The sequence below is a fragment of the Gadus macrocephalus genome, chromosome 16 (genome assembly GCF_031168955.1).
Source record: "Gadus macrocephalus chromosome 16, ASM3116895v1".
NCBI classification, from domain to species: Eukaryota; Metazoa; Chordata; class Actinopteri; order Gadiformes; family Gadidae; genus Gadus; species Gadus macrocephalus.
The window spans coordinates 26,259,076-26,272,345 of record NC_082397.1 but is presented as its reverse complement, the minus strand read 5'-3'; the positions used below and the strand labels follow the sequence as shown (position 1 = coordinate 26,272,345).

The window sequence follows — 13,270 nt, the reverse complement described above, 5'->3', positions numbered from 1 at the left end:
CTACAGTTTAGTCGTAGTAAAAGAGGGAGAACAGCTGGGGGAGGTGAAGAGAATGGCTGCATAAACAACTCCTCCTTACAACACTTTGGAGAGCCCCCACCCCCTCTAGCTCCAACGTACCTCTTCATCTCCCTATCTCTCTCCTCCTCCTCCTCCTCCTCCTCCTCATTGTGCTCCTCCCCCTCTCCCTCTCTCCGCCTGTCCAGAAAGAGGAGGAGGAGATATTGACTTCAGAGTGGAAGGAAAAGTTCAAACCAGACAGCCTGCTGAACAGAATAGAGCAGAGCTAATACACACACACACACACACACACACACACACACACACACACACATACACACACACACACACACACACACACACACACACACACACACACACCCTCTCACACACTCCTACATAGAGCAGGATTGCGAGAAGGAAACCTGGGGAGTTCTACAGAGCCGGGTAGGAATTATTGCATGAGTGCGTGTGTAAAAACACACACACACACACACACACACACGCACGCACACAGGCATCCACGCACGCATGCATGCTCACATAAACACATACACTTAAACAAACAAATTCACTCTTCACTCTTCACACATATTTAGACAAACACAGACATGCTTCGACAAACAGAGGCACACACACACACACACAAACTAACACAGACAAACACACACACACACATACAAACCCACATCGACAAACACTCAGACAAGCACACACACACACAGACACACAAACACACATATGTATCATCACAAATTTGGGCCATACATTCATAGACAGTGAGGCATGGGAGTGTGCATTTGGCAGCTGTGTGACGCAGTTCAGATGACCTCACCTCCCATTTGTTTTATGGCACCTCAAAGCCAAGCTGGCCTCAAACACATATTATGTCCTTCCTCTCTCCCACTCGCTCCTTGGATTCACTTCCCTCAGCAGTGCTGTTGCTAAATGTTGCTCAGCTTCGATGCCTTCAATCTGCTTGTGTGTTTTGTAAATGCAGTTTTTAGCGGTTTGTTGAATCCATTTCTGAACGATTATCAGGATGTTTGTTTCAGATGGAGAACAGCACAAACCAATCAAGTATTTTCTAACTGATTAGATTTTCCTGATCGTTTTTTGGTTTGTTTATCCTTGGTAACAGGACTCTACCGAGGACTCTACTTGGATTATGTGTTGAGATACGCCAAGACTGATTGGCATTTGCAAGCCACAAGCCACATACTTCCACCTGAGAGGGAGAGCTAGAGAAAGAGGGAGATAGAGAGAGAGTGAGAGAGAGAGATAGAGGAGCTCTGCCTAGAAAGCAAAGACTTGCCTCTTTCCTGTCTCTCTGAATCATTGCGGAGCCGATAGCTGCCTTAAAAGGAAAGGAGAACGAGAGAAACCTCTGCCCCCCCCCCGCGCCCCCGACCCAATCCCAACGCTGCTCCTCTACCACAAGGGCCCCGGACCTCTCACCACCTGTACAAGGAGCCCCAGGAGGGCCCATGCCCAGGGTCCTGGTCTCTGTCGTTGCTGTGCCACCAGCAGCCATGGAGGACGTGAGAACAGCCCTCCACCTCTCCACGCCTCCTCCTTCTCCTGCCCCGGAGGGCGGGGAGACGGTGTGCGCCGCGCTGGCCCGCTACGAGGACACCCTGCGGGGCACCATCCGTGAGATCCACGGGGACGTGAGCGCCTTCAAGCTTGACGTAGAGCGGCGTCTTGAGGAGGCGGCGGACGCCCCGCTGGGCCGGGCGGTGGCCCAGCTCCAGCAGGAGAACCAGCAGCTGCGGGCCCAGCTGGACGCCCTCGCACAGCAGGTGGAGCTGCTGTCGGGGATGACGTATGAGCATCAAGGTGTCTCCACCTGGTCCGACATCTACACCAACAACAGCCATCACAGCAACGACACTGGTAACCCCAGCCTAAACCACCACAACCGTCATCACGGCGACATTGGGCTGGACCCCCACCAGGAGGTAACAGAGGCGGTCCACGGGAAGGGCCAGGTCCAGTTCCCCTTCCAGGGCAGCATGTGTCCCAGGGGTCCGACCAGCTCCCTGCCACCTGGCTCCTCGTCATACCCAGAGCCCGTCTGCCCCCCACCGGGCCCCAGAGTGGCCTCCATGATGACCAGTGCTCCGGGCATCAGCGACTGCCCTGGTACCGCTCGCTTCTCCAGCAGGGCCACCTTCGCCCTGTACAGCAAGGCCAATGTAAGTGTTGTCCATCATCTGTTGACAGGTTTGAGCCTGTGCCTGTGCACTAGAACTGTGGATGTATCTGAGCAGAAACCGTTCACGGAACTAGAGTAATCGCATTTTGATCACATCTGTTTGTCAATTCATAAAAAATACATGAAGTGTTACATAATATATATTTATATAATGCACACAGACAGGTTCCACGGGGGAGGCAAAATTGAGCATGATTTTTTTATTTGTGGTGTGGCCGGGTCTTGTGCTGTGATGTGCTCGGTTGTGTTTTGTTGTGGTGTGGTGTGGAATGTGTGGTTAAAAAGCCCAAGTCAGCCTTTTGGAACACTTCTTTGTCACACACATGAAATAGAACAGCTTTGTGTTCCTGGTGTCTGTTTAGATAAGTGGTTGGGCGTTGTTTTCTGGTATATTCCTTATTTCAGGTAGCATATAGGTAGCAGCCTTACATGTGTAGCACTCCAGGAGATTGTGTTGCCTGTAAGGCTCAGGAGACTCTTTATCCTTGTGTGTTCAGGCCATGGTGAGGAAAGCACAAGATCTTCAGTCCACTCTTATTCTTTAAAAAAACGTAACATCGCACATAAACACACAGCCAAGGCTAGAGGGACCCGATGATGTTGATGATCTACATCTTTCAGCTTTCCTGATATTCCTCATCTTTTTGATGAAGTTTGATGAAGTACAATGGTCAATATTTACACGTTGAAGAGAATTGGAAGCAGCTGAGCACAATCTGAATAAAAGACAATCTTTTCCCCCCATTTTCCTTGGCAGCGTGGCAGGAATTTCTCCTTAAGGATGGAGTCATTGCAAAGACGCAGCTAGCTGTAGAAACACTGTAGTGCATATTCTAGGCTTATATGTGGCACTGTTTCTGTAACAGAACTCCACCAAAAAGAAAAGAAGAGGAGGCAGAGCATGGGCATCAAGCCTGCGTGCTGTATGCAAAGATACGGTCGAAGAAGAAGAAACCGAAGAACAACAACAACAACAGTTGTTAAACATTGCAGAAAATACTTTTTAATGTACAGTTAGTAAATATAATTACCATGGGGCTGTATTTAAAGCTACAAAAAAATAATACAAATAGAATCAAACAAACACAAATTAGACGGAAATCTAACGTTGCCCACCTGGTGGGTGGGGCGATGACGTCACCGTTTCTGTATCTTGGGTTCTCATGAATCTAAAACGAAAACGCAGGCGGCGGGGGCGTTTTTCACTTTTTCACCCTAGAACCTGGTTGAGAAGAGTGCATTTCTAGGCACCGAAAACTCTGTCCATCTGGTCGTGCTCTGACCCTGTTGCCCTCAGTCTATTTCTCTCAAACCTGCAAGACTTCTGCGTTTTTACACAAAGATCTTAGCTGTGTGAACAGGGACTAAGTCTCTGTGTGTGTGTGTGTGTGTGTGTGTGTGTGTGTGTGTGTGTGTGTATGTGTGTGTGTGTGTGTGTGGGCATGTTTCTGCCTGTGCATGTTAGCGTGTGTGTGTATTTTTGTGTGTGTGTGTGTTTGTGTAAGTTTGTGTGTGTGTGTATGTGTCGTTGTTTGTGTCTGTGTGTCTGTGCATGTGCGTGTATGTGCGTGATTGTGTGTGCGTTTGTGTGTGTATGTGTGTGTTTGTGTGCACAGCCAGAGTCTATCCTTAAACCAACTCCAGCTTCTGCTCCTGATGAAAGGAGAGAAGAGACAGTGGCTTGACTGGCATCAGCTAAGCTGAGTAGATAGGAGAAGCTATAAACATGGCAGATTCCTTCTTTCTTTCTGATGTGTAATTGTTGCACCTCAAGGCTTTGTCGTCCTCAGACTCACATGTTTTTACTTGATGCCTCATCCTGCCATCCCCATCGTCCCCACTGTCTGTTTGTGTGCAGCAGCAAATGTCCATCGACGCCTTTCAAAGCAGGAGAAGAAGATGACATTGAGCTGGCCGTAATTGTTTATAGTGTGTGTGTGTGTGTGTGTGTGTGTGTGTGTGTGTGTGTGTGTGTGTGTGTGTGTGTGTGTGTGTGTGTTGTGGTAACCCGGCTTGGTGAGTGGGCCGCCTCCTTCCAATCAGCACACGAACTGGAGCTTAATTTAAGCCAAAATGGCACCTTTAATCAAACATAAATTAGATAACTATAAAACCAAACAAAACCCAGCTTTGGAAGAATCCACAGTCTTGTTCCTTCAGGAGAGCCCTGAATGAGCATGCTTTTTAAAGCATGCTTCCCCACCTGCTCCTCAGGTGGTCCGCATTTCAATGATTGGCACCAATGCTCTTACTGGCACCATCTGTTGTAAATCTGTGGTACACCGCCTCCACAACCTGCCCCCTGGGCCTCCAGGGGCGCTGTGCCAGAGACGGGTTGCCACAGTGTGTTGGTGTGTGTGTGTGTGTGTGTGTATGTTTGTGTGTATGTGAGAGCGCTTCTGTATTTTTGTGTGTGTGTGGAGGTATGCAGCCACTCCCTGTGCTACCCCTGGTTGGCTCTCCTAATAACTTCCAGACAATAGGCCGGGTTCCCGTCATCATCTCCCTGGAAACAGGTTAATAACTCAGGTGGGCTCACAGGGTGAGCTCACCCCTGCTGGAGGGACTTTTATTCTAACGGGGTAGCCCGACCCCTACTTTATTCTGACGATCACAATAACACTCAATCCTCCACAGAGTGTGACCACCGGGCCCCTGCTGGGAATGGTTTAGACCAGAAATATGTAGTGTCTCAGGTTATTAACTTAAGGAACAAAAGCTCTCTCTCTGGTCCCAGTGGGAAATCGTGGGCCTAAACGCCCAGCAGTCAAACACGCTGTCTGGGAGGCAGCGTGTAAGACAAGCTCTCCCCAACAGTTCGTACTCATGTTCTTATCAGGGGGAGAGATGAACAGATCTTAAACATTTGTATCAGTCCATTTCCTACTTAACTGTGAGGGCTTCATGTCAAACGTTGTTGTCTGGCCCAATGTTACTTAACAGTGTTTGTGAATGGCATCTCACTTGACATCACTGGTGAGAAGAAGGGAGCAATAATTGCAGAAGGTGAACAACTGTTTACAGATTAATGCATTTACTTCTATTTAATCAAAACCACATTTTAAAATGTAACTTTCCATTAGAGACAACTTTCAAATAAGTAAACTACGGTGACGTTTGAGGTTGCGACCGTATCGGTTAAACGACTGTGATCCTGAGATAAAGTATTCATTCATTTGTTTTTATGACAAAACCATGTCGGTGAAGTCCAGATAACAAGTTATTCTCTCAATATCACATTAAATACACAAACATATAACACCACTCATGGCAGCCCTCGGCTTCCATAAATGACATTATTTACATTAAGGGTGTTTAGTAGACGCTTTTATCCAAAGCATCTTACAATAAGTATATTTATCAGAAGAAGGAGAAACAACAAAATATCGCTGTCGATACAGTAGGGATTTTCGTAGAACCAAGGGCCAAGCATTCACAATCGCTGGGTTACCCCATTCCACGTATACTACAGAGATAGCTTGGGTAAGATGCTACACAATGCTAAATTATTATTTTTATATGTCAGGACCTACAACATACAATAAGTGAGTAAGAGGAGTCTATTTAGAAGAGTAACGGAGGATGAGGTCGGTGGGCGGTAGGGAGGAGCCTATGCAGGGTCCAGGTAAACTCTGGTCAAGGGAGTTTGGAGCGATTGCAGCCAATGGGTCTGATGCAATGAGGACGGTCTTTTAAAACTTCAAATTTCTTCATCTTGTACGGCTGTGTCCAGGCCTGAGCAGCACCTTCATGACCGTCTCACCACCCTGGTCCAGGCAACCATTAGGCTATTGTACTGGTGTCCCATTCCATCACTACCACCCCGGCACTGCAGGCTAAGCTCACAGCCTGACAGAGAGACAATAGAGGAAATAGAGAGAGAGATTGACCTAGAGAGAGATAGAGACTGATAAGGATCTCAGGCCCCTCCACCATGAGGTTATTCCAGGTAAAGACGCCTCATCGTGGTGTGTGTGTGTGTGTGTGTGTGTTTGTGTTTGTGTGTGTGTGTGTGTGTGTGTGTGTGTGTGTGTGTGTGTGTGTGTGTGTGTGTGTGTGTGTGTTAGTCCTTCAGAATGCATCATAGTTGTTTTTCTGCATATACTAAATCCACGTACAAATCTTGACCTCGGCTCATGAAAACTTTGTTTGCCACGTATGGCATGAGAAATGCTGTGGCAGTTTCAAACACAACACAATGAAGTACTGAGCAATGAACAAAATAACATCATTGTCAAACAATAACTATCACTGCAATGCACCTATTCTTCAAAATTGGAGGCGTTGATTGCGATGTGACGTTGCAATGTACACACCCTGGAGGAATGGAAAGGCTGTCTCCATGATGAGCTGCTCAAGTCCTCAGTGTTTTCCCTATATCATCTCAACCTGGGCCCCCCACCGTTGTCTTAAATGACGACTACATTCCACCTTGTCATCTGTTCTCACTTGAATCCCGCCCCCCCTTCTAGAACACCGTTCTGTTGGCCATTGCTGAACCAGGTCACCGGTGTGCTGGGTGGACATGACACGAAGTGGGGGTGTTTATGCAAAAGGTACTGTTTGTATATCTGGGTGTTGTGTATGAGATGTGTGTGTATAAATATCCGCCAGTGTGTGTGTGTGTGTGTGTGTGTGTGTGTGTGTGTGTGTGTGTGTGTGTGTGTGTGCGTGTATATCTATGAGGGGCCGTATGGGACATTATTCAGAATAAGCATGCGCACACACATATGAAACCAAACTCATTCACATACTATACTGAAAACCTCGCACACATACAAGTGAAAAGCTTTTACATACACAACTGAAACACTCTCACACAAACAACTGAAAAAGTATACGCTCACGTACACAACTGAAAAACTAGCATAAAACCTAGTGAAACCTTTTACATGGACTACTGAAATGCTTTCACACATACGAGAAATTTTTTCTCATATACACAGCTGAAAAATGTCCTCTCACACGCATATGAAACCATTCACATACTATACTGAAAACCTCACACAAGTAAAAGCTTTTACATAGACAACTGAAACACCTTCACTCAAACAACTGAAAAGCTCTCGTAACAACTAGTGAAACCTTTTACATGGACTACTGAAATGCTTTCACACATACTAGTAAAAGTTTGAAGAGGACAGGCATTTCTGTTGAACAGGAAGGCATTTCAGTTGAACAGGAAGACGTTTCAGTTGAACAGGAAGGTGGTTGGTAAATCACTGATGTCTGCTCAACAGCCTACAGGTAGCCTAACCGAAGCAACTGCATGAGAAGATCGGGTACTAGTGTACTGAAGTGTGAAGATCTGGTACTTAAACTACAATGTATGTTCATCTGATCCTCTTTGTTTTTCAAGTCCAAAGTTTATTTTTTGAGGTGAGGGGCAATGGAGATGATGTGGCAAGTTTTTTTTACTGATGCACTACACTGCATTGAGTCACTGCAGAGAGAAGAGTCCAACAATTGTGGTCAGGAGAGCCTGCGCGTTTCCACTGCAGGGTGCGGAACGGATCGGATCGCAAAGGTGCGGATCGGGTCGCGTTTCCACCGCCAAAAGTGGGCGTGACCCGGACTTTGCCGTACCCGTTCCGGCCTCGTTCTCGGGACTCCTCCGTTGGGGTACCGAAAACGAGACGAGACGCCTGAAAGGGTCCCGGGAAATTCTAGCTACACACCCCCTCCGTTGATTGGTCGACAGAATCATCACTTCCGGGTGACGCGGGGATAAAAACAAACAAACAGTAGCCTCGAGGTATTATTCTTTACAATTAACATGTCGCGTAAAACGCTTGCTTGGGCGAACAAGGAGGTGGAGACGTTCGTCTGCATTCTTGGGGAGGAAGACGTTGTTTACGATGTTTACGTAGCTGCCGCGGCGATCGACATCCGGCCTACCACAAAGGGTGTTGTCGGCAGTGGAAACGCGACCTCGGAACTGAGCTGGGCTATACCGCCCCCTCCCTACCGCACCTTTGCGATCCGATCCGTTCCGCACCCTGCAGTGAAAACGCGGCACTAGAGTGCTCAAGTGAATCCACTTGAAAATGATGGGAAGCATGGGATAAATGTTTTTCCTCGCTTCTACATTTGTTCCAGTGACAAGCAAGTTATGTTAAGTTTTTACAACTTAGTTGGACCTTCAAAATTGGACCTTACCCTTAAAATAGACAACGTTTTTTTTGTTTTAATTAATATTATTAAGCAAATGCTGGCTGCACAATGTAACTTGGCTTCACAATGTAACTTTGTTGATATGAAACAGTATGATAACGAGACATGTTAAAAATGAAAGGTTAACATTGTTTTAACTGGTTTTAAAACTGGAAATATAAAATGCATCATGAGGCAATACTCACTAAAAAAAATGCAAATGCAATATCATTTTAAGGTAAAGTGTGCATTCAGAAATGGAAGGCAAGGCAAGGCTGTCCTTTTTAACTTTTTCCAAGACACACTGACTGAGATATAGTCCCTGCCAAACCCATATGTGTTTCCTAATGCAAAGTCAAACTTCTCCTTAAACCATTGGTTCTCAAAGTGCGGCCTGCGGGCCAATGGCAGCCCGCAGAAACATTCCTCGCGGCCCGCAATGACATACAGATTATTATATCAATATTAATTTAAACAAAAATAAATAAATATAAAGAGAAAAGTCGACTCTCTCTAGCTTTCAATTAAACATTTGAAACAATTATAAATGTTTTAGTTTTAATCCGACTGTACATTATTTTGAAAGGATGAATCTCAGTTTCGTGATTTAGACCTCACTTGACCTCACTCCCAGAGGTCCACGTGCAATGTTTTTTTTTACCACTGGGATGCTGACGGCGTTAGATTTTGGGTTCCTAAATTGGCCCTCAGCTGTCAAAACTTTGAGAACCCCTGCCTTAAACAGATGGTATGACACAAGTAGGGCCAACTTGATGCAGTTAACACATGTGTTGCTCATCGGGAACATTGGTGTAGAGGAGAAGTTGTCATCTCCTTTATGAATGAACTGGACAGAGGGAGCTGGGGAAAAGCCAATAGGTGGTTCCACAGGCACATAGGCGTTGATTAAGCCGGGGACGCTGGGGACGTGTCCCCACCAGATTTCGTCAAGATTAATTTTGTACCCACCACTTGTAAAAAAAACAAATAACCGACTTGAATTATTATGGATTATTACACGGGTCTTCTCAATGCTGTGGAACGCTCCGTTTACTTGCATGGGCTCTTCACAACTTCCGGCGTCAAATTATATTTGATAATTCACCGTTGCTAAGTATAATTGACTGCTGTCAAAGAAAACAAAGGACTTTTTGCCTCTAATGACGTCTTTGGTATCACTCCTCAAGTAGTCCGGTAACTTTTCAACCCCAGCGTCTTCGGTTGCTAAGCGACGTCAACGTCTTTTGCAGACTATTTCTCTGCTGATGAACTCTACGAATGCTGGTAACAAATAAATTGTAAAAAGACACACCATGTGAAGTTATTTTTTCGTTTTGGCAAGTAGCTGTGTAATAAGCGGGATAATGTATAGAACGTCGCCGGTCATTATCGAAAATAAGCCCCTTCAGTCTGGGTTTATTTTCCCGATAATGACCGGCGTTCTATACATTATCCCTTACTTATTACACGGCTCTTCTCAATGTTGTAGACTGCTCCATTCACTTGCATGGGCCTTCCTAACGTTCAGCTGTCAATTATTTTTGTTTATTAAACGGCTCTTCTCAATGCAGTGGAATGCTGAACGACTTTGGCAAACAATTTCTCTGCTGATCAACGCTACGAATGATAACAAATACATTGGAAAAAGACGCACTGTGTGAAGTTATTTTTTCGATTTGGCAAGTAGCCATTACTAATAATACCAATACTCTTTGGCTGGGACGATGAGGCATCAGACAATCAAGTCATTTTAGCCTGAATACATAGGTAAAAGCACCTGAGCAGCTTGCTAGTACCATGGACAGTATCAGTATCAGAACTAAATGGATGTGGTAGGCTACACCATGGGATGCATCTGCAGACCACTGCCACATAAATAAAGGTAAGACGCAATATTTATTGCTTAAGATTTGCTGGTGCTGTGGCGAGGTCTTTTGGTTTTTTTGCACCAAAGTTGTCGGCTATCAATTGCAACTTGCAATTGATAGTCGGTGGAGTCAGTCTCTTGTTGACACAAAGTGACTTTTGGTCATTCTTGCTTTCCTTGAATTCTGGAATAATTGTGGGGGGGAGTGCCTGAGCTTTGGTCAGAAGGCCTGATGTAGGCTAGATTGGATGGAATGCATGTTGTGTATTGAGAACAGCCAGCCCATGATATGATACAGCGTTCTGCTATGCAACAAATATTTTTTTCTTTTTCAATCTTGACGACTTTTTTAGTGCTGTGTGTAGCCACACGTTTGGGCCTTCTGAACTGAAACGCGCAGTTAATATACTTTCCTAGCACCTCTTGTTTATGTTGTTAGCTTAGCCATGTCATGTCACGTTGTCAACATTGGATACATGGAGCAGAACATATTGGGTCAAATGTCCGATGCTTTTTGGAAACGTTTTCTTCATAAAACGTGCCAGACAGATTATGTATACATTTTATTCCTTAGAAATTAGCTACATGGGTATGCCGTATTTCAGAACCTTTCATTACCGGCACTAAAGAGAGAAAAAAGAGTGCATCCTCATTGTACCCAGCACTTCTGAAAATGCACTTCCGAATGTCTCTGTCCCCAGCACATTTCAAACCAAACTGACGCCCATGCATAGACGCTTCAGTTGCAAAGGCCAAAGTCTTTTGTAGTTTGGATGGCCCTTCTTCTTATATAAAAACAGAAAAACATAATTGGTAGTTGGTCCAAATAAAGTGTATATGACAACATCTAAGCTAAATACTAAACCATAACGTCTGCTGATACTGAATAAATTGTCCAATAAGAAAATTTTACTTCTCAAAACCAAAGCATAAAAGAAATGAATAGCTAATGAATTTCTTACACACCTTTCATCTTTCAACAATCTCATGGTGCTACGTGACAATAATACAATAATAGAATAAAGACGTTTAAGCTATAATGTTTTTGTGATATAGCTATGTTTTCTAAAAGAAAGAAAAGATAGATGCACAGTAAACTGTCAATTACCTTCTGAATCCTGGAGATTGTCTCTCCAGTAGGTGACAACTGTCTCCTCAGCAGTTCTGTTACTCAACTTCCAGAGACAGATGAATGTTAAAAAGATCTTCCACCTGGTCAGCCGTCAAGTATGCTTGGCTGAAAGCAGAACAGGGGACGAAAGCTGTGTGGATGCCTTCTTATTTTCTCCAGAACCCCAATTGTTTTGAGGCCTTCACAGAATCTGTGCAAAGAACATGGAACAATTATATTCATTTAGCAGAATTTAAATCAGGGTTACTTCCGTAATTTCCTGACTATTAACCGCACTATATATAAACCGCATGACACTATCTTATGTAGTTTTCTAAGGCAAAACCATGCATTGACCACATCCGTGTATTAACCACAGTGTATTCAACGTTATGTCATCTTCTCACATATAAATGCCATGTTGTTGTGGTTCAAGCGCACGCATGCACATGCTCACACGCACACACACACACACACACACACAGGTAAAATTCGGAAGCCTTTTCTGATTAACCTGACTGTAAAGAATCAGCACTGCCTGCCTTTGAAATGTACCTTGCACCTATGGATGACCTAAAACATGACAATTTCATCTACCAGCAGATCCCTGTCTCTTATTGACTGCATTGGCCTCAGACATCCTGCATTGGCCAAGTAGTCAAGCAGAGGTGCCATAGACTTCTCAAGGTCCTCAAGGGTTGTACTTTCAGATACCTAGCATCAAAGGAGCAGCAGAATGGCTTGTTATGGAGGATACTTAATGGTCACAAGTTATTATTAAGATGTTGAATGAAGTAGGGATGGGCATTTCAAGGTAATTCAACAATGGGCACCCTAGACTGGACCGATACTCCCTCTCAACATACAAAATACTAAGAGAACATTGTAATGTAACCTAATTCTAATACAATGTAACATTTAAGATCTAACTACCAACTGACTTTTGGCTTTTTCCAAGAGTTCCGTGTCAGCTATGTCTTCTAGGACAGGATTTGCTGAACCATCAACCAGCTGAGAAAAAAGGGTTGGTCAGAGGAAGTTTGGTGGTGGACCGCCATGTACCAAGTTTACTGTAATGGCTCTGCCAGCTGTGTAGTACCAGTCCTCTCTTAGAGCTGTAAAACAATGGAATACAAGGAAGGAAATATTATACATAAAGACTCACTACTACATAAAGTCATGGATTTCAATCACCATGGATTAAAATGGCGTAATATTATTAAAGCAGGTCCTTACCAGTACTGTCAAGAGCCAAGTTCTTGCTGTTTTCTTTTCCCTCAAACATACGTGACCTGGTAATGGTCTCCATGAGCAGCATGAAGAATTCCCTCCTTGGCCCTCCTAAATCAACCCACTTCCTCAAATTTCCCCATGTCATCTGAGAATTTTACAAAGATCATCAAGTTGGGGTCATAAGATACCCTTTGGAAGCCCCGTATGGCTCCCTCCCAGATTGCGGTTCGATTTATATTAAATTGCACCGCTGTTTTGAGCTAACATTGTTTGACAGTTCCAGCAGTATCTCTTCAACCGGGACCTTTTCTGCACTATAAAGACAACACCAAAAATAATAATGATCAGAAACACAATAATGTGACCAGTATTTTGTGAAATCTTTGGTCATAAGCAACCAATTAATCCAAAATGTGTATGTCACAATAATCTTAAAATGAAAAGGCAAGCTCACATCCTGTGTGTGCTACTCACATTTGACCGTCCATACTGGCAATTATTGCCTGGTTTAAATCTTCATCATCTGAAGAATCGTCAGGAAAGGTAGCCACAAGTGATAAATATGAAGAGTAGTCTTCATCAAGACCACTATTGCCACGGTTGCCATCACTTCCTTTCATTACTCTAGGTCTCATAACAGCACTGCTGGTGGCGTGATTGGTGCCAGAGCTGTTTTCATTATCACTGC

The 13,270-nt window shown here is 44.5% G+C and overlaps 1 protein-coding gene and 1 long non-coding RNA gene across 9 annotated transcripts in view; one reads left to right on the top strand and one right to left on the bottom strand.

Moving 5' to 3' along the window:
• Positions 1-227: 227 nt before the first annotated feature.
• Positions 228-13,270, top strand: part of smtnl (smoothelin, like) — a 43,059-nt gene continuing 30,016 nt past the window's right edge. For 4 of the 7 annotated variants that reach the window (XM_060076041.1, XM_060076043.1, XM_060076040.1 and 1 more), the window contains exons 1-2: positions 230-447; positions 1,142-2,198. In XM_060076041.1, coding sequence (XP_059932024.1) covers positions 1,488-2,198 — 711 coding nt within the window. In that variant the 5' untranslated portion in view covers positions 230-447; positions 1,142-1,487. Of the gene's footprint in view, positions 466-891; positions 2,199-13,270 lie in introns of those variants that run through there. The other 3 variants (XM_060076042.1, XM_060076039.1, XM_060076038.1) reach the window with 3 other exon arrangements.
• LOC132475075 (uncharacterized) lies at positions 11,311-13,269 on the bottom strand. Of its 2 annotated transcripts, XR_009529799.1 has the most exons (3): positions 13,057-13,269; positions 12,586-12,896; positions 11,311-12,464 (listed from the first exon to the last, which is right to left on the bottom strand). It is a non-coding gene; the product is annotated as an uncharacterized LOC132475075 (long non-coding RNA). The 2 variants fall into 2 exon arrangements; XR_009529798.1 differs by having other exon boundaries at positions 12,586-13,269.